This window comes from Rhodamnia argentea, chromosome 9 (assembly GCF_020921035.1).
Source record: "Rhodamnia argentea isolate NSW1041297 chromosome 9, ASM2092103v1, whole genome shotgun sequence".
In the NCBI taxonomy this organism is placed as follows: domain Eukaryota; kingdom Viridiplantae; phylum Streptophyta; class Magnoliopsida; order Myrtales; family Myrtaceae; genus Rhodamnia; species Rhodamnia argentea.
The window spans coordinates 16951987-16973613 of NC_063158.1; the positions used below are offsets into that span (position 1 = coordinate 16951987).

General features: G+C 41.2%; 2 protein-coding genes across 2 annotated transcripts in view; one reads left to right on the forward strand and one right to left on the reverse strand.

The window, feature by feature from the left end:
* LOC125316723 overlaps window positions 1–21627 on the reverse strand; it is a 136463-nt gene that overhangs the window by 13550 nt on the left and 101286 nt on the right. The gene's annotated exons all lie outside the window — the stretch shown is intronic.
* Window positions 1515–4713, forward strand: LOC115754390 ((-)-germacrene D synthase-like). Its single transcript, XM_030693391.2, has 7 exons — window positions 1515–1673; window positions 2295–2583; window positions 2788–3163; window positions 3351–3569; window positions 3655–3793; window positions 3886–4134; window positions 4245–4713. The coding sequence occupies exons 1-7, from the start codon at window positions 1530–1532 to the stop codon at window positions 4536–4538; spliced, it is 1710 nt and encodes a 569-aa protein (XP_030549251.2). The 5' UTR covers window positions 1515–1529; the 3' UTR covers window positions 4539–4713.

The window sequence follows — 21627 nt, forward strand, 5'->3', positions numbered from 1 at the left end:
CGCTTCGAAATCTTATTTTTACTTCCAAAATCAAGGACTCCAGCAGCTCCTATGTCTTGCTTAGGGTAACTTCATCCTCCTACCAACTACAAAGTGACATTCTTTTGGTAACATCACTACAGCCGACGATTAATACAAAACATTAGTTATATAGTCTTACCTAGAGTTCGGAAAAACTAATGACATAACTTACAACCAGTTCGGTACCACAAGGACAGTTCTTGGCAACAACAACCAACACTTAATACACGTAGGTTAAAAAGTACTCCCTTAGATTCCTAAATTAGACTAGCAACTGGTTATTGAAATGATTCATAAAAATCTAGCTGTACCTTAAAGTAGGTGACTAAAACTGTAAGTCGAAAGTAGCATGTTTTCTGCGTTTAATGAATAGACTGGGCTTATTACAAACAGCTAATGATCTCCGAAACATGTGAGCGTATACAAATTCCCCGACGACCCTAGATCTAGTCATGGAAGAGACACAAAATCCCTCACTTAATAAGAAATAAGTTATTTCAATAGGCAATAAAGCTGTATTTTCTTTTAAATTTTACTAACACCCGTTGTTGTATGAAGGCTGGTGATAGTTTGTTCCAACAAACAAAGAGGTGCCTTGTCCTATATCGAAAAACTAATAGTGTGTGGTCCGGTATATAAGTGGAAAGCTTCTAGCTTACAATTGAAGTCGATGGGCAAAAGTGAACTAGCCATACTGTATCCGCGAGCAAATGGAAGAATTATTGGCTCATTTAGCACTAATCAATGGTTTTCTTAAATAAGAATATTGAATTTACAGTTCTTAAAATGTGAAAAAATTGCGTACTTTTGAAACGTATGTTTGTTCACAAAAAGGGTTTCAATATTACTATTATATGTCGAAAGTGTTTCTCTGTTGTAAATTTACGTTTCTCACTCAATATTTTTCACTTCTTCGATTTTGTTTCTGTTATAAAAAAAAATGTAGCATTTATTCTCCAATTGTTTCATGTTGAGATTTCTTGGAGAAATATCATAATTGTTACCTGGTATTCTCTTTTTGAAACTTTGTTTTGCAAGACTAGTGCTTGCTTTCATTTTATTGATCGAAGAATTTTTGTGAGTAATCATTAAAAACATTATGGGGCAAACAAATCCTTAAAAACAATATATTTACGCCTCAAAATCTGATTCTATTCTTCCCAATTATTTTTCTAACAAAGGCGGGATGGATAGGAGCCTTTATATTATAGGGAGAATAATTCCTTTAAGGTGTTTTCGCACGGTTAGTTTTGGTCATAAAATAAACATATATATATATATATATATATATATATATATTACCAGTGTTATCATTTATTAAAAAGTCATAGGTTTGCTCTAAAAAAAGAAAAATAAGTCCAAGTAATAAGGTGGCTGGCTATGAACACGTTGTCTATAAATACCCATCAAGTGTTTGATGTTTTGCAACGCAGCGGAAGCCTCTCCTTCGCCTTCAGTTTGCGTCGTGGTCCGACATCCACAAACAAAGCACGGAAATAGTGGGGAACATGTCGGTTCAGGTTTCGGCAATTCCATCTTCTTCTCCGAGCAAAGGAAGAAACGGCGGCATGGTCGAACGCCGGTGGGCGGAATATCATGAGAGCATATGGGGCGATTACTTCCTCAAATATGCTTCTCCCTCCAACTCAACGGTTACTAATTCTTTTCTAGAGTGTTCTTCCTTTGTTTTCTTGCAATTGCATTTTGTAGACTTAGCAAAAGTCTTTGTGTTCATGATGATTGGTAGCATCAAAGAATCAAGGGTCTGTTTCTTTGAAGGAAATTTTTTTTCCCAAAAACTATATTTTGACTTGATGGAAAACTAATCGATCTACGGAAAAAGGTTTTCCATGGACTGAAAACTACAAGCATAGATTGTGTGAAAACAATTTCCCTTTCGGGTAAGAAGGAAATCTCTTTCTCTAAATTACCTAACAAATAAAAACTAACCAATTTCTTTGAAAATGTTTTTCATGAAAAATATTTTTTTTATCACCAATTTTCAATGAAACAAATGCACTCTAATTCTCAGATTATTGGGTAGCATCAATCACAATAGTGCTTGACAAATTGGTTACGTATCGCATAACTCTATATCCTCTATTACTATGTAAGTCGTCCATTATGCATGTTCAAGAAACATTTGTCTACAAAAATGTATAACCGGAAGAACTATGCAATTGCCCTTGAATGGAAGGTATATCATACATGTTTTAATACATGTCTATCACAAGCTTGCTTTTATTCAGAATAGCCGATTTTATTTTTTGCAGAAGTTCAACTTCCTTGGAAGAGTGGAGGGCCAAGTTGAGGAATTGAAAATAGAGGTGAGGAAGATGCTGACTGATGCCGCGGATAAGCCTTCACAAATGCTTCACTTGATTGATGAAATTCAACGCTTGGGAATTGACTACCATTTCGAGCGAGAAATAGATGAGCAATTGGAACAAATCCACAAAAGTTACTATCAACTTGATCATGGAGATTTCAAGGGAGATGACCTTCACATGGTTGCTCTTATGTTTCGACTTCTACGACAACAAGGTTACAATATTTCATCGGGTAAGCCTTAAATTTAATGAACCATCTTATAAGAAACCCATTAAGAATTCCTTCTTCGAAAAACTAATGCCGCAAAATTAACTATTGCTCATTCAAATTTCAGGGTAAACTATTGAAAGAAAATATAGAACATTAGCCGGCTGAATCACCTTCCTAATTTATAATCGATTTACGTCTTTTTTCCCATGTTGATTGGTCACATAGAGGTCTTTAACAAATTCAAGGACAATGAAAGCAACTTCAAGGAATCACTCGTCACGGATGTGCGCGGATTGCTGAGCTTATACGAAGCTTGCCATTTAAGGTGTCATGGTGATGCTATTTTGGAAGAAGCACTTCCTTTTGCTATAACTTGCCTTGAATCAATCGATGAAATGAAAGCGAGCACTAGTCTTGCAAAACAAGCGAGTCATGCCCTAAAGCAGCCACTTCGCAAGGGTTTACCAAGACTTGAGGCAAGACATTATATTTCACTCTACCGAGAAGAGCCTTCCCATGACGATGTCTTGCTCGCCTTGGCTAAACTAGATTTCAACTTACTGCAAGAGCAACACCAGAAGGAACTCGGCGGGATTACAAGGTCATCTAACTTCACATGATAGTATTATTCTGGTTGTGTTTTTCAAAGGTTTCCTCGTCTGGTTTCAAATTACCCTTCTAAACAGCGCTTTTAAATGTCCTTTACAAGTGAAAAAAAATGAATTTGAACTATGCGAGTTCATTAGGCTAACATACTTTCAATGATGCCCGTATTCGTTTGATCAAAGGTGGTGGAAGGACATAAATGTTGCGAGGAAGTTCCCATTCGCTAGAGACAGGATTGCGGAGTTGTTCTTCCGGATGGCGGGAGCATATTTCCAACCGGAGTTTGCCGTGGCTAGAGATATACTAACTAGATCGACCGCCCTAATTTCCATTCTCGATGATATATACGACGTCTATGGTACAATGGAAGAGCTTGTACCCTTCACCGAAGCAATTGAGAGGTACGTGATCCACATTCTCTTTCTCAAACTTCCGAATTTGATCAACTATGTGTAGAGCGTGTCATTTTCGAGGGCTCAAATTCAGGTGGGATGTTGCTGCCATGGATGGACTACCGGAGTACATGCAAGCGCATTATAAGGAGCTTCTCGATCTCTACGATGAAATCGGGAATGAACTGGCCATGAGGGGAAGATCGTATCGCCTCGCCTACGCAAAAGAAGCTATAAGCATCATCGACGCATTTTACATGCATCCAACACAGTTTTTCTCTCTCTCGGGAACCCTTCATTCTTGTTTATTGTTTGAATTCCTTAGATGAAGAAGCAAGCGAGAGGTTACTTCCACGAAGCCAAATGGTTCCATACTGGCTACACGCCGACGCTAGAGGAATACATGCCCCTTGCATTGTTAACGACAGGCTACGAAGTGATATCGATCACAGCACTTGTAGGAATGGGCGATGTGGTCACAAGAGATGCTTTTGAATGGCTCCTCGGTGACTGCAAGATCTTGAAGGCTTCCCAAATCATATGTAGGCTCATGGATGACATTGCTTCTCACCAGGTATGATACAATCACAATTTTCCTCCGATGATTTGACAAAATTAGTTCGACCACTGCTCCACCGGAAATGATCCCGACCTACTAATCACACCAATGTCGTCAACATACAGTTTGAGCAAAAGAGGGGGCACGTAGCATCTTCGGTGGAGTTGCTCATGAAAGAAAATGGTGTCTCGGAGCAAGAAGCCGAGGAGGAACTCCAGAAACGAGTAGATGATGCCCGGAAGGACATCAATGAAGAGTTTCTTCGCCCGACCGCAGCCCCAACACCAGTTCTCACGCTAATTCTCAACCTCTCGCGGGTGATCGATGTGTTATACACCAACGGAGATCATTACACCCATTCTAAGACCAAGCTCAAAGATCATATCATGTCGCTCTTTGTTAGCCCTTTACCGATTTGAAGTTTGAATGAAACGGGGTCACACCGGGTCACACCAATTTGGTATTGACAATAAAGGGTCTATCAATCGTGCCTTTGATCTCTCTATTTTCCTTGGATGAATGAGGGAAAGTATCATTACTAGTAATGTACTTTTAAAATTGATTTGTGTGATAAAACTCATAATTTCTTTTTTATCGCCATAGATTCTATGGATCCGATTGTTTTGAAGTACTCCATAAACAATAACAATTATTTGCCACACCTAATCAATTGTAACTCTTATATGGAGCACGTAATTATCCTCATAACTTATCTATAAAATATCCTTTTGTAACTTTTACTTAGAGGACATAAGTTCTCATTTATAATACTATGTTCTCTGAGTTATGTGGTACTTAAATATTCCACAAAAATAGTGATCTACCTAAGTTGATAGTAAATGTTTCTAATGCAATTATTAGTAAAATATATAATTGTTCATATATTTTCATTACACGTCGTAAATTTTTTGCAACCTATGTGTCAGTAATTTTCCTTACTAATTTTCTTGATCATTGTAAATTTGATCCCCTTTGCATCCGTAAGTTTCTTTATTGTCAGTAAGTTACGACAAAACACCAGTTTTGCATGGCAGATACAACGAAACCACGTTTTCCCCTTCTCTACCCAACAATGATCCGCATTGAATGCGGGGCTAATCCCCTAAAAATGTTCATAAAATTCTCGGAACAGTTTTTATAGTAAAATCACAGCGATAATCTCTTTTATTTTGTTTAACAAGTTTAAGCATTTACCAAGTAACAGACAAAAGAACTGTAATTTATTAATTACATGGAAATTCTTCCCAGTAAATTAAGTTTACGCTCCTTCATGGACGTAATGACACTACTAGTAACCCAAATTTCGTCCATAAAGGTAATATTATTTAACCAGAATATATACCTGCTGGGGTTGTGGACAAATACACCAAAAAGGAGAGATTTTTTTGGTGGGATATCCGTATAAGAGTATACGATGGAAAACCTATCTGCATCAATATCAGTTTACTATTGTTGAAGTAAACTCCTATCCGAACCACATATACCATTGGAGAGTGACCCAGATTGCTCTCCGGTTCCACGCTCGGCCACAAAAGGCACGAATGGGATCGGGATGGAACGTCAAATTTACGCGGATCCAAGTGCGTGGAGATTTAACGATAATAACCACAGAAGGTCAAAATGAACATAAGAAAACCTAATCACTGTTCAATAAAACCTAACAAACATGGTCCTGTTACGGTCAACCTAGCCGACAACGAGTACCACAATAGCAATGGGAGAGAGGAGAGAGAGAGATTGCGCGACCAAATTTAAGGGGCGTGTTGAACAAGGTAGCGCGACTATTGCCGTAGGGCACTGGTATATGATAGACTTATATTATTCATTCTATAATTATACGAAAAAATCATATCGAACACCCTTGTTATAGACTAGATGTTGTCTTGTTGCCATAAAATAAAAAAAAAAATGCAACATGAGACTTAAGTGTGTACTTGGATAGGAGGAATTCGAGAGGGATAAAGGGACATGGAATTTCAAATTAGGGTCAGAAGTGGGCCATTTTTTTTAAACAAGAGTCCAAAATAAATTTTATCTTAAATAAGAGATTGAAGTGGCCACTTAATCTAAGGGCTTGAGCACACCAGTCGGCCAAATTTTCGTTGGCTGGCAAGCTCCGACGGGCATGGTTAGGGGCTTTTTCGTCTAATAACATTTGTGGAGAGGATGACCACGATTTCTTGAGAGAGAATTCTGGAATGGTTCCCTCTGTAGAAATCCCAAACAAGCAAAATGTAGAAAGCTGATGAAAAATTTAAAATCGTGGAGAGAGAGCTCGCTGGTTTGGTTCGTTTTTTAACAGAAGAAAGAGTGGGGGCTATTAAGGTTGATGTCTTGTATTCTGTTTTCCAAGAGATTATAAGGCGGTTCCGAAAGGCCCGTTGACAGCAAGCTGCCAGAGGCGTTTTATGTTCAGTCATAGAAGGATTTATATGGGAAAGTTAAATATTTTAGGCTATGTGGGCAATTTTGTAATTTGTGCCATGAAGGGTTTCGCTATATATATTTAGGACGAAACAAGTCTCTAAAGAGAGAGACGGTGTGAGAAAGAGTGGCTGTACACTTTTCTACGTTATTAATAAAACAAATCTCATCTCCCCGTGGACGTAGGTAGGTGGAACATCTCCCCTGCTGAACCACATAAATTCTTGTGTTGTGCAAATTTTCATTACTTTCTTGTATCGTTGATAGGATCAAATTTAGATATTCGACAGGGGCGTCGATTAAGGAGAGGAAAATGGGGATGGATTAAGAAGGAGCTCTCTTTGGCCCGTGTGTGTAGCGCTAAAAGAAACTTCGGAAAAATAAATATCCAAAGGTAGAGAGAGGGAGGAAGAAGATGATGGAGAGCTTGAGAGGAAGAAATGGAGATTAAGGGCCTATTTGGTAATGCTCATGTTTCTTTGATTCATGTTCTTTTCTTCCCAACAACAGAAAAAAATAAAAAATAAAAATCTATTTAGTAACGTCAATTAATTTTTCTGTTCGTGGAAACAAATCAATGGCTAGGGAATAGTTTTAGAACCGAAACAGGAAGCCAAAAAAAAAAATCTACTTCTCTATTCCTGAAAGCAAAATTAGAAAATTTGAAACTTCACAACTTATTGAAATTACACGTTCCTTAGAAGAAAAAGCATAGCGGGTCACTCCCAATTGGGAAATCGAAAACTTTCATTAGTTCGTGCCTCGACATTCCGAAAAACCCGCAAAGCCCAAGCTGGTCGAAGTCTGCCTTGAGCTAAAGGCCCCTGGAGGATATTTGGAGATGCTAGCACTTCTCAAATGCGGCTCCTCTAATTACTTGCCAAACGCATTTGCATTGTGCCAAGTATCTCTAGAGGTTCAATGGACTTTTGCAAAGGTGTTCCCAAACGCAGACAAAGTTCTACTTTGGATAAAAAAATAAACTAAGTTATTCAGATATTAGGGAAGCAAAAAATGTTTAGCCCGCCTTGGATAGTAGTGGTGCTCCCTTGTTGTTCTGCTCGCCTCTTAAATTTTGTCATGTGATCTCTCTGTCTCTCTGTGTTGAGACTGTCACAACTTAGTTAGGTCTTATTTCGAACGGTAGTTAGGTTTTCTTATACTCGTTTTGACCTTGTGTAGTCATTATCGTTAAATTTCCCTCACACTTGGATTCGCATAAATCAATCATTCCTTCCCAATCCCGTCTTGCGCGTTTTGTGGCTGAGCGTGGAACCACAGGACAATCTCAATGCTCTATAATCGTTTTTGTGACATCATACAGGGGTAATCTTCAACAATAGCAAACTAATATTGATGCAAATAGGTTTTCCATTGTATACTATTTAGACCAATATCCTACAAAGCATCTCTCCTTTTTGGCATGTTTGTCCACGATCCCAGCACGTACATATTACGGTTAAATAATATTACCTCAATGGACGAAATTTCAGGTACTTGTAGTGTTTTACCTCGATGGAAGAGCGTAAAATTAAGTTACTGGGAAGAATTTCCAAGTAATTACATTAATCTAATAAATCATAACACAACTAGTACCACCACGAGGTTTCAACAAATCATGTAACTGATGTTGACAAGCTTTATCTTGACTTTAATAGGGGTCCTTGTAATTTTTTTATAATACAGAGGTATGAGTGTAAAGATTTGCTACCTAAAGGCGCATTTTCATTGTATTACTAAATCATTAAAAAAAAATCATTTGAAACTATCGTAACTCCACTATTAGGTTCTTGGATAGAAAATCAAGTGGGACATTTCCTTTCATAGTTTTTTTTTCCGGAGGATTGTGTTGTTGGTAGACTTCAATGTATCCCAACTTCTAGAAAAGGTTTTTCGTTCTTTGTTAATGGTCTCAGCAAAAGAAATAGTTAAATTATGTTAACAAATGTCTCGGTAGCATTTTTTGGGAATGCTTAATAAGAAAAATTTGGCTAAAGTACACTATGAGTGTCAAAACTTGTGTACGGCGCTCACTTTAATGCCAAAACTTTTAAAAAGATCGCTTCAATGTCAACTTTTTTTAAAAACAATCATTTCAATGCCAACTCCGATTTGAGCTGACGTTGGTTATTTTTTATTAATATTTGAGCTGATGTGGTTGCCGGAGTTGGCATTGAAGTGAATATTTTTCAAAAAAATTGGCACTTAAGTGATCGTTTTTAAAAAAATTTGGCACTTAAGTGACGTTTTGAAAATTTTAGCACTAAAGTGAGTTCCATACATAAGTTTTGGCACTCGTAGTATACTTAAGCCGAAAATTTTCAATTGTCCAAGTATTGATTATACATGACATGAGAAATTGCAGCATTGTAAGTTACTATCCATTTATCCAATACTCAATCGTTTTGCCGGAAATGGTCCACTACAAAAAATCTTTCACCGAAAGTTGCAATCTTCAGATTTTAGTATTACAATGCACGTGTAAGTTGTGTTGGAAAAGTCTCATATTAGAGAATTGATATGATGTAGAATAATTAATATATCCAAGTTAGCCCATAACTCATTAGCTTAAACTTTTGAGTGAATGTAGGTCCAACTGGATATGTTGATGGCCTCGGACTTAGACTTCCTCTTCGCGATCTCCTCGAGCGATGGTATCGGACTTTTGCTGCGCACTTCCAACAAATGGTATCGGAACCAATGGTTGATTGGTGGGCATCCATTCTGTTCTAGGTGGCCTATAACTCATTGTGAAGATGGGTCCAATTAAATATATTGACGGTCCAATTAAAAATGACACGCTCTACACATAGGCTCCCTCTTGGCGATTTCCCCTAACGAATGTAGAGAATCGGACAGGAAGGGATTGATAATGGCTAAGACAAGAACTAAGTGGATAAAGGAAATTGATTGCGAATAAACATTGACAATGGTCACTTTTAAAACACCGATAATAGAAATTCATTTGGTAACAGGTTAAGAATTTATACTTCGAAATATTATTAACAAAAAATCTTCCATGAAAAATTATTATCGTTGACCGAAAAATTTCGACTTTATTTTTAAACTATTTAAATTTCTTTTAAAAAATAAATTTTATTTTTTAAAAATATTATTTAGTTTTCAAAAATAAAAAAATATATTATTTATTTTTTCTTTGACGGCCGAGGACGGTGACTAGGTGGTAGATTGCTGCGGCGGATGATTCGATGGTTGACTACTTGCAACGGGGGGCGGCAGTGGTTGGTGGTTGCTCGAGGGGGCGGGGGGATGGGTTGTTCGGTCGCAGGTGGCAATGGGTGAAGGTCTGTGGTGGGTGATGGTTGGAGGCGGTCCCAAGCGGCGATCGGCGGAGGTTTGCTACTAGCGATGGTAGGCAACTGGCGATGGTCGTGGGTGACGATAGACGGCGGCCAACGGTGGTTTGCAGCGGAGGGGGGCGGTGGTGGTAGGGCGATGGTGGGCGGTGGTGAGTGATGGGCCTTGGCAGAGGTTGGCGAAGGCAGGCGTGGTTGAAAGAGAGTGATGGCGTAATGAAAATATGGTGAGACAAGAAGTACTTGTTCATTTTTTTTTTGTCCAAAAAGTAATTCTTGAGTTGAGAAGCAATTTTTTTTTTAACTTCTTAAATTGGGGGAAAAACAACTTTAGAAGTAGAAATTTTTTTCAAAAGTAAAAAAATTTATGAAATGGATTTTTACTTTAGAAGTTACATTGCCAAACGGATTTCTACTCTAGAAGCACTTTTGGAGTAGAAATCCACTTTTAGAAGTATTATAATGCGCAACCTTATCCAATAGGCGATTGAACCTTTGGTTTCGTTTTCCTTGCTTGGGGCTAAAGAACATTAGAAGTACCAAAATTTGTGTACGGAGTTCACTTTATTGCCAAAACTTTCAAAATGATCATTTAAGTTCCAATTTTTTTAAAAAAGATCACTTAAGTGCCGACTTTTTTTAAAAACGATTACTTCAGTGTCAACTCCAATTTGAGCTGACTGGCTTATCGGAAATCCGACACGTGCTTTTTTTTTTATTAATATTTGAGCAGATGTGACTCGGTGGAGTTGATACTAAAGTGATCATTTTTTAAAAAAATTAGCACTTAAATGATCGTTTTTAAACAAAATTGACACTTAAGTGGTAGTTTTCAAAGTTTTGGCACCGAAGTAATCGTTTTTCAAAAATTTTGGCACTTAAGTGATCGTTTTGAAAGTTTTGACACTAAAATGAGCACCGTACATAAGTTTTAGTACTTGTAGTGTACTTAAGCCCCTGCTTGGATATATGTATTGTGCACCTATTACTGATTGTGGCCGATGCTATCCTTTAATTGATCCTAGGCCACGACCTATACTCTGATGCCAATGCATTATAGGCATATCCTTTAATTGTGTCGACAGCGCGTTATAGGCCATCCTTTAATCGATCCTCGGCCACGACCTTCCTGCCTGCTTGGGCTCAGGTTGATTTTTGGGTGTCAACATTAACATTTAAGAAATTATCGCTATGATTTTAATATAAAAACTTTCCCGAGAATTTTTATGAGCATTTTTAGGAGAGTAGTCCTGCATTCGAGGTGGATCATTGTTGGGCTAAAAAAAAAAAAAAGGTGGTCCCGTCAGATTTGGTCCACAAAACCGGTTTTCTATGGTAATTTATTGACATTAAAGGAAACTTATGGCTGCAAAGGTGATGAAATTTACAGTGATTTAAGAAGATTAGGATGAGTAAGGAGAATCACCGACACATGGATTGCAAAAAATTTACGAAGTGTAAGGGAAAATGATGAATAATGTGTTGCGTGTCGAAATCCTTCACGGGGCTTTCTTGGTTATGGGTTCTGCGCCCAAAATGACTATAGCCCAAAGGGATTACTAACACTAGAATCTTTTATCGAACTTAATCCGTTCGTTTTCCGAAAAGCGGTTCTGGGTCGGTTTTGGACAGAGAGTGTTAAATGCAGTAAATGTCTTTATTAACACAAAAGGCGTGTTACGGACTCTTAGTAACTTCGACAACCTAACATGTGCAATAGTCGAGGTGTACAGCAAGCTTCGACGTGACTCTGGAATTAAATTAACGGGGTTGGACGGAAATGTAGGACACAATGCTGGAATTCAATCAACAGCACTGGACGGGGGATTGTAGGACACAATACAGGAATTGAATCGATAGTATTGGACAAGATGGATGAAGGGTGCGACACCGGAATTGAATCGACGGCACTGAACCTAGTGAGCAGACGTCGGAATCTAATCGACGACACCCGACTCTAGATATGAAACTCGCCGGAATTGAATCGACGACGAGAATCTGGAAAGCTACAGCTAGACTAGGCTAAAGGTTTAAGAACTTAGTTGATAAGTGTTTTGTGTGTGTGTGTTGTTGTATGTTACTACAGGGTATTTATAGACAGACTCTTTGATAACTGCCGAGTGGTTTTTTCCTTCGGCCCCATACTTTACCCTTTTCCATAAGCCACGTGGATGATAGTTTCCTAGTCTTCGCGCCTTTTCTTTTTACCTCGTGGGGATTACCACCAATCTTTTGATAACCGCTCCGATCATGGCTCTTCTCCGTGCGCTTTTCTTGTTCCGGAAGGAAATGGCGCCAGAATTTACCCCGACACGTGGCACCCTTTTTGATCGGTACGTACCTTGCTTCAGTGTTCTTTCCCGTAGCCGATTGTCACCCATTCACGTACTTGTCACGAGCCTTCTTGGGTTGTTTTAGATGTCAACACATGCCTCCTTTAAAAGATGTAAATCGACGATTTACCTCTTTTAAAATATTTTCCTCCGATTTGATGGTCTCCAGCTATAAAAATGATGATTACGCTTTTCCCTTGATCCCTCTTCCCGAAACGCAATCCTTTCGACTTTGTACAATGTATCAGCCCTTTTCGTCTTGCTTTTAAGGATCTTGAAAAAGCTTTCACTCGTCGTCTTTCTATGTCCAAGGTTTTCTCTAAACCTTAAACCCTTTTTGAGTATTCCAAGCGTTCATGGCAACCGAAACCCCCGAGTTCCTTCCTCACCAATTCATCGCCTACTTCGATGAGATCATCAATAGTAATGATGCTGATCACTGTTTTTTCAAGTTATTGAACACTCAACGAGAGTATGTCGGTCTCATTCTTGGACCCAGTCTCCACGATCATCACCACGTTCCAGCGTTTCTTCAATCTTGCTTCCCAATGCGGGCGGATGAACATCTTCTTATTCAAGCTTCTCCACTAAAGGATATTTGGTCCTTGCCGACTCAGTGATTTAGGATTTTTTCGTTATTCGATGACAAGGCTTACACTTGGTTTCAAAGGCTCCAAGATGATACCCCAACGGTCGCCTTTTGGGAAACGGAACAGATAAGAATAGCGATTGGGGTTAGCATGCTGTCCCACGATTTGAATAGGGGCTTACCGAGGTCCGTTATAAGTTTCTGGTCTTCCTCTATCAATTGCTTTTTCTTTCCATGGGGTCCCATGTCCGTAACCCTCCTAGATACTTTTGCCATCGTTGGTCTCTCTCCTTACGGGACTTCTGTCAAAAACCTGGGGAAAACCAAAGACTGTCCCATCTCTGATGATACTCTTACCTACGGGAAGTTTATCGATGCTCATTGTAGAACATCCGGGGCTGTCACCCAAGAAGAGCGAATGGCTTTCCTTCTCTTTTGGCTGTCGAAGTATCTATTCTTTAGCCCGACCCTTAAAGTGTCCAAGGATTACTTTGATCTTGCCTCACTTCTAGCAAAAGGGAATCTTGTCGCTTTTGGTTCTCTTGCCTTGGCGTCTTTGTACAGAAGTGTTTCCTATGCAGCTCGATTAATGTCAAATTTCGAGGAAGACAGCGTGCTGTCGGGTTCGCTCTGGATTCTTCAAGCCCGGGTTGCATTCTATTTTCCTTTCATGTTCGAGAGTATTCCTTCCTTCGATCCTAATAGGGTCCCTTTAAAGCTTGGTATACGATTGCTCCAAGCTGCCCCATCAAAGGCCCCCGGTGATGTTCACCTTTTCTGCTTCTTCCTTCAACAGCTTCTATCTCGTGAGGCTGATCGAATAGATTTCTTCCCTTATCGCTCGGGTGAATTTGACTCCTGCTTCAATTCTCGAACCTTGAAATGGTTCAATCATCGTGACTTTTGGACCTTTGACCTATTCCCTCGAGATCTCCTAATCCGACTTTGTCTTAAAGGGAGATTCTATCCTAGTTTTGAACCATATTCTCCTCATTCTTGCGCTAGGCGGTTCGGCCTTCGACGGGCAGTGCCTATGCCCATACCTTATCTTATGGATTTCCCATCTATGGACAAGAAGGTTTATAATATCAAGGTCGATGGACCGTTTGCTTGTTGTCCCGAGATCACGAACGTGATGTATCGGCGGTTTTCGGGGGACATCCCACCAGCACTACGTTCTAGTCCTGGCGTGACTTCCGAGTTTATGACCCGGTGGACGTCCTTCGCCTTCGAGAGCCCTTTTGAAGATGCTATCTCGTCCATACTCAAGGATAGTCGAATACGGCTCTTCGGTCATACCTCGAAGAAAATCGGGAAAAAGGGTGCAACCAGAACCCTCTCAATTGGTGGTCGCAAACGTCCGACGACTATTTCTGGTAAGTCTCCTTCTTCCTAATTTTCTCGATATTGCTGGCTCGGAGTGACTTTACTTTACCTTCGCTGTTAGGCGACGACTCGAATGACGAAGCTGATGAGGAAACACTTACTTCTCTTAAACGGCGAAAGATGGGGGCAAAGAAGAGCAAATCTCCGATGGTATCTTTGAAGGTTCCTTAGCATGTCGAAGCTCCTCCGATCGCTAGTTCTGAAGATCCTTTGGGGAGTCTTGATCCACCTGTTGAGAGACCGGTAATATTGCCATTGCTGGAAGTTCGTCCGACCCTACCGTTTCAATCGCGGCTTCCCCGCCTATAGATCCTCAAAGGGAGTCTTCTTCACTAGCCCTTGCCATTGTCCCGGCTTCGATGGTCGAAGCCCCTTCGATGGCTGAAGATCCCACAATAGCTGAAGATCTTTCATCCGTGAACATTATCCGGGATCCTCCTGCTGCTTCTCTCCTTCTATCGCCCATTGAAGACGTTCAATCCTATCTTGCTGGGTCTTCTTGATCTTCGGATCATCCGAGTATGCCTCAACCAAGCAGCTCCTCCGACTCGTAGACTTTCAGCAAGTTGGGAATTATGCTGTCTTGCTCCCTGGACCTTGTTCATTCAAGGGTGGCCTCCTTCGTCAACAATCCATCGAATATTCAAAGTATCAAGTCCGTGATGGAGTGGTCGGTCAAAGAGGAAGTCAGCGAGAAGCTTCTTGCGGGTTTAGTTCCTCGGCTGAAAACATTCTTGGAACACTTTCCTACACCCTTCGTGCATTTTCGACGGTGTCGGGACAATATGCTTGCTGCGTCGAACTTTCCCGACCAGCTTTTCTCTCCTAGTTCCGTGACCCAAGAAGCGGGGTAACTTGTGACTCAAGGGGAGCATTCCCTTCAATCTACCATTAGTGAGCTTGCTACCCTGGATGAGAAGGAGGCTACTCTAGAGCAACAGAGGCTGGCGATAGAAAGGGAAATAGAGGAGACTCGATGCCAACGATCGACTTTACTCTCTCATCGATCTTTCGTAGAAAATCAATCGAAGGCGTCTGTTGCCTCTTTAGAGGAAAAGAGGCGAGCTGATCGTGCTCGGGTAGTACAAGCGGAAATAGAGTGGCGTCGTGTTAGGAATATGTATATGGATAAGAATAGGAAGTTTGAGGGTTTACTCTGTGATTTGCTCGAGGGGATCAAGTCAGCCTTGTACCCTGACAATCCTTAATGAAAATTCGCCCTTTTTCCTCCTTATTTCTCGTATCGTACTCTGCCATGATCTATGTAATTGCCCACGTTTGAGTAACTACCATCATTCGCCCGAGTCGGTTACTTCGAAAATCCCTTATAAATGGCGTTTGCCCCCAAATGCTGATCCACACGAACCTTGTCACGAAGCTCATATGAGTACTCACGCAGGTTTCTGCCTATCCCGCTTCGACGCTCTTTCCCACAATGAAGCCAAAAGGGAACTCTCCTTATCCTTCATGGATCATCAGTCTGGAAATGGTCACACTATTTTGAGTCCACATCTCACAAATTTACCACCTCCTTCCTTATCGAATGATTGCTTTCCCCGCAGCTGCGATGAAATCCTACCCTTTGAGTAATCTGTCATTTACACCTCTGCTTGGTCGTCGAATAATCATAGATTTTCTTCGTATCCATCCTTCGACCACCAATTTTATAATTGGTACAAACGACTGGAAGGGGAAGTAACTACCATCTAGGCACGAGCCAGGATAAACGTCCCGTTAACATTTTGCGGGATATCCATTGATTCTTCCGAGTATGGTCTCATTGGCAGCTTGTGTTGCTTCTGGTCGCCATCATCAAATTGCTTCTTTTTGCCTACTGGTCCAGTGACCCCTACCCTTCTTGATTTTTGGTTTTCGACCGGTCTTTCTCTGTTTATCGATAGTGACACTCGACCTTCGAGCGACCAATTTTTACCCGATATGTCCCTGCTGCCCCGACTGTCATATGGCAAATTCATGGATTGCCATGCTAAATCTTCAGGACCCATTCTTCCAGGGGAGCATATAGCCTTCCTCTTGTGTTGGCTCTGCAAATACATCTTCTGTCTCCCCACATGTCGAATTTCTTTAGAATTTCTCGATATGGCTTGTGAACTCGCGTGTGGTGTTGATATTGGACTAGGCCGGATGTTCCCGGCTGCGTTGTATCGGGGGTTAATAGATGTCCAATCTTCGCTGATGGATAAACATTCTGCTCCTTTTTTCGTTCCCTTATGGTTTTTGCATTGTTGGCTCCGAGCGTACTTCCCTCATATGTTTCCCGATAAGGCGCTTACTTCGACAACCGAGCCATCGGAGATTAAAGGAAATGGTTGACTCACGACATTTAATCAAATCCTTCGTTGTGCTCGTGATAACCTTAACCCTTTCGATGACTTCCTCATTGAACTGTTGTCTCTCACCAGTTTTGATTTTTTCAGGCTGCTTGTCGATGATGATGTCTATAGCTCCTCTAGCGCAAGTCCCGATTCTCATCTATTCCGGATAAGCATGTTAGTCCCAGTTGACTTAGCTATGAATTTGTCCGGAGGTGGCGAATTCTCATCGGGATTCGAAATTTATAATATTCATTATTGTGCTCGCCAATTTGGGCTTACTCAAGGTGTTCTAATGCCGATGGTGTATTCCATGAATTTTCCTTTTTCTGGTTGCAAGGGGGATGTAATCGACATGGTGGGCCATATCGAAGTTGCGTAAGCTGTTCTCGGGAGCTTTGTGTTCATCGGCTTCTCTGGCCATTCTTGTAGTTCCTCATTTTTCGATAAGTGGTGGCTCTCCTATTGTTCTTCCTTGTTTTCAGCCAGTGCAAAGGACATTCTTCCGAAAGTTTACCGAACCCCATTAGGTTTGTTGCACCCTCTAAGAAAACCCATTCCTTTTATTATTCCAAGCATTGTACTTGAGCAACCAATCGATGAAGGTAAGCCTTTAATTGCTACTCTCGTGGAATGTAGGTATACGAACAACCTGTTGATGGAGGTAGGCCATTCTTTTGCATTCTTGCTTGGTGCAAGTACTAATTTGACTTCTCCCACGGATGACTCACTGGCTTCCGATGGCCGCACAGATGACCTACCCGGCAAATCATGGGTTGTTCATGTAAACATGGCGAGTGCCTCGGCTGATCCATCGAATGCTATTCACTATGATTACCCATTTCTTCGCGCCAAATGGTTGCGCTTGCATGATTTACTTGGGGAAGGATATGCCGCTATATGCGATAGAGCATCTATTGAAGATGAGATCCAAGCTCTCCTTACTTTCTTGACCCATTTACCTTATCCGATCCAATGTTGTGCCCTTGAATTTGCTATTAATGAACTCTTCCTCACATTTGGCTCGACTTTAAGGTCCTTCAGGACAAGGCAGCGTGAACCGGCAACATTGACAAATTGGAAGCAGATTCTCTCCTTGCCGATAATGAGCTGGCTTATCAGCGTAATGTTCTTGATACCTTGAAAAGTGACGGTTGTACCACCTTGCAAGCCCTATCTGCACAATTGAAGGCAATCAAACAGCAAGAGGCGATTTGCGAATCACTGCACCTTAATATGATGAAGGCCGAATATCAAAAGGAAGCAATTGTTGACGCCAACCGCAATGGTGAAATGTAACTTCATAGCTTTGTATTGAGCCTTGAGCAGCACGTGTTGTAATCCGCTGTTACTAGTCCCGTATTACCGCCACTTGTCTTTATCATCTTAGTCTGTTATCGAACTGTTTGGTCTTAGTATCAAATTCCCAAAGTTCATCATGATATGATTTTCTCGAGGCTACCTTTTTTCCTTGCGGCATTTAATGATGATCGTCATCTCCGATTTTCCTGCTGAATTCGAATCGCCACGATGGTTCGATATGGACAGTAACTAGCGGGAAATCCGCCACTCGTGTCATTATGGTTACTTATATACTTTACCAACCGCGATATACATCTTCGTCTCGGTAACCGCCCACTAACTTTCTTGTCTCAATCATCGGAAGGTCGTGGGCGGATATTTAGCATCGTGGGATGAATTGTTCCTTGGCCTTTATCTATAAATAGCATCACTTGCCTGGAGTAGGTCCTCATCCAAACCCTTTGCCTTTCATCCTTAGAGCAAATTTCTCAAAGTCATCATTGAGCATGCGTCTTCCTCTTCAGCCTCATCTCCCCTTACATGCTTTAGTCGTGAGTTTTCGGCTATTTGGAAGGAGATCATCTCCCTTTTGAGTTACATCTACACCATGCTGGTGGTGAAACCCCGAGCTCTTGAGAAACTGGACACCTCGCTTAACCGCTCCGCACCCTAAAATCTCCCCTCCAACCATCCGCTCCAGTCGGACTATGAAGAGTTCATTATGCTCTTCGACTATGGGCTGGAGAAGTTCCGTCGAAATCTGGCGACCATGTCCCAGCACGATCTCACTGAACATGAAGTCTGATGCAAGATCGAAGAAATCGAGAACGGCGAGGTGGTGTACAAGGAGCTGCGCAACGTCCGGGAAGTCCTCCATGCCTCTCACACTAGCGTCGTCTAACTTCGGAACATTGTTTCCGACCGCCTGACTGTCAACCGGTGACACCTACGAAGGCCTCTGAAAGATTCCAAACAGCGGGAGCACGAAGCGGCCGAGGCTTGCGAGACCCGATCTTTGGCTTCAATTGAGGCCCCTTCGGAGGGTCTCAAGACCATGCTGGATTCTACCAATGGTCTTATGCAGGCTCAGAAGGAGCACCTTCAGCGGTTGGAGAGTGAGAAGGCTAAACTGGAGGCGACAATGGAGGACCTAGCTGAAGCCCACCACCGTGCAAGGGAGGAGAACATCGAGCTGGAGGACCGGCTGCGGGGCTTCATCGTCCGTTTCAAGGAGCACTTCTAGTGAAGGTCCACCGAGATGAGCAGGATAGGAGGAGAGAGAGAGAGAAAGAGATAGAGAGAGAGAGAGAGAGAGAGAGAGAGAGAGAGAACAGAGGAATGTATGAGGGTTTCAATGAATGAAATGAGTTTTCTTACTCCTTGTCTCTTGACTCTTCTCGCATCTCCCACATCGGTGGGTAGAACTTTTTCAAATATTTCCCATTGATTGATCGTTGTAGTTCTCTTCCATCGATTTCTATCATTCGATATGCGTTTCCTAGGAGAACATATATTATCAAGTATGGTCCTTCCCACTTTGATGACCACTTGCCAAACTTCTCGCTGTCGAGGTTCATAGGCAAAATAGTTTTCCATACCAAATCTCCCACGTCGAAACGCTTATCGCTCACATGTTTGTTGTAAGCTTTGGCAACCCTTCGTTTCTAAGCCATTAACTTTTCCAACGCCGTGGCTCGATTTTCTCCCAACTCATCAATGTTGGCATACATTAACCGATCGTATTGTTCTTTAGCCATGCTATCTTGGAGCTTCACCCTTATTGATTGCACAGTAATTTCTAGAGGTAACACGACTTCTTGTCCATACGTTAGCATATAAGGCGTAACTCCAATGCTTAATCTTTTGGACGTCCGATAAGCCTATAGCATGTCGAAAGCAGTGAGTCTCACTCCCTTGGGTTATCCTCCAAATGCTTTTTAATCAGTCCAATGATTATTTTATTAGAAGCTTCCGCTTGGCCATTAGCTTGGGCATAATAGGGCGTTGAATGGATCATCTCGATACCCCTAGACTTAGAAAAATCCAGTATTTCTTGCCCCGTGAAGACTGTCCCTTGGTCAGTAGTGATAGTCTCTAGGATACCGAATCGATGAATAATTCGCTCTTCGATAAACTCCCCGATCTGTTTTTGTGTCACACTTTTGTGTGACGCCGCTTCAACCCACTTTGTGAAGTAATCTGTGGCTACTAAAATGAAATTACGCTTCTTCAATGAGGGAGGATAAAATTTTCCTATCATATCCATTGCCCATCCCGGGAAAGGCCATGGCTTGATAATTGGGTTTATCAACGCAGCCGGCACTTGCTGGATTGGTCCATGTCTTTGGCATGATTGACACCCTTTAGCATAGTTAATGCAGTCTTGAATGATTGTTGGCCAAAAATATCCATGTCGCCTTAATAACCACTTCGTTCTTAATCCAGCCTAATGTGCCCCGCAGATTCTTTCATGGACTTCTGTCATGGCTAGCATTGCTTCCTCTTGTCCCAAGCACTTAAGAAGCAATCCGTCGATTGTTTTTCGATACAACTCGTTGTCAATCAACAGATATTTCAGGAATTTTCTCTTGAAATCCGCATTGCCAAAATCTGGGTTCTTCAAGTAGTTTATCAAAGGGGTCCTCCAATCTTGTTGGCCGTTGGTTTGTCTTTCAGCTTTCCCTTTCTCAACCATCATTACCTGAACATCTATCGACGATAAAGTCCTTACTTGGGTAATGATATGATCCACCAGCTCCTTCGATATACGATATCCCGATGCCATCCGAGCCAATTCGTTGGCTTCTGAATTTTCGCTTCTCTTGACATGGATTAGCTCGTGCTAGGCGAATTTTGACAATAATTCTTTCGCCGGATGGTGATGCCCAATGATGTTTTCATTCAAATATTGATACTCACCATTTAGTTGTTTGATCACCAGTTGGGAATCGCCTTTCACTTTAATTGACCTGACCCCCATGTCAATTAAAACATTCAATCCTATGATTAGGGCTTCATATTCGGTTTGGTTATTCGAGCATTCGAAGTCAAGCTTGAATATGAGCTTTGTTTTCTATCGAAAGGGTGATATAACCATAATTCCTGCACCTGCTGAACCGGACGCCACCGACTTATCGAAATATAATGTCCAAGGTGTAATATCAAGATAATTTTCATCATCCTCGATTTTTAAACCTAATGGGTATTCGATAATGAAATCAGATATTGCTCGCCCTTTTCTTGCTTTGAGCAGCACATAAATCAAATCGATTTCTATCGTAGTAAACGCCCATTTTGTAATCCGGCCTCTAATGATTGGCCTGGACAACATGTACTTAATTACGTTTGTCTTGCAAATTACATGTACCGTAGTCGGCAACATATAATGTCGTAATTTCGTACGGGCGTAGTACTGTGATAAACATAGTTTTTCGATGGACGTGTATCTTGTCTTAGCATCATTAAACATCTTACTTAGGTAGTACACGGCATGTTCTTTGCTTTCATCATTTTCTTGAGCCAGCATACTCCCTATCGTTGTATCAAGACCCGACAAGTACAACTTTAATGGTTGTCTAGCTTTCGGTGGCATTAGAACCGGTGGCTTGATGAAATACTCTTTTAACTTGTCGAAAGCCACTTGATGCTTTTCCTCCTATACAAACTCTTGTTCATTCTTCAACTTGAGCAACGGGGAGAAAACTTCGATTTTCCCTAATAGGTTAGCTATAAAATGTCGCAAGAAATTTAATTTCCCGATTAGCATTTGCAGCTATTTTTTACAAACAGGGGTTGGTAATGCTAAAATAGCCTTGGCCTTATTC

Coding starts and splice junctions, on each gene's coding strand:
- LOC115754390 (XM_030693391.2), top strand. CDS start 1,530: ATGTCGGTTCAGGTTTCGGCAATTCCATCTTCTTCTCCGAGCAAAGGA. Junction 3,164..3,350: donor GAACTCGGCGGGATTACAAG/GTCATCTAACTT, acceptor GTTTGATCAAAG/GTGGTGGAAGGACATAAATG. Junction 3,794..3,885: donor TCGCCTACGCAAAAGAAGCT/ATAAGCATCATC, acceptor TGAATTCCTTAG/ATGAAGAAGCAAGCGAGAGG.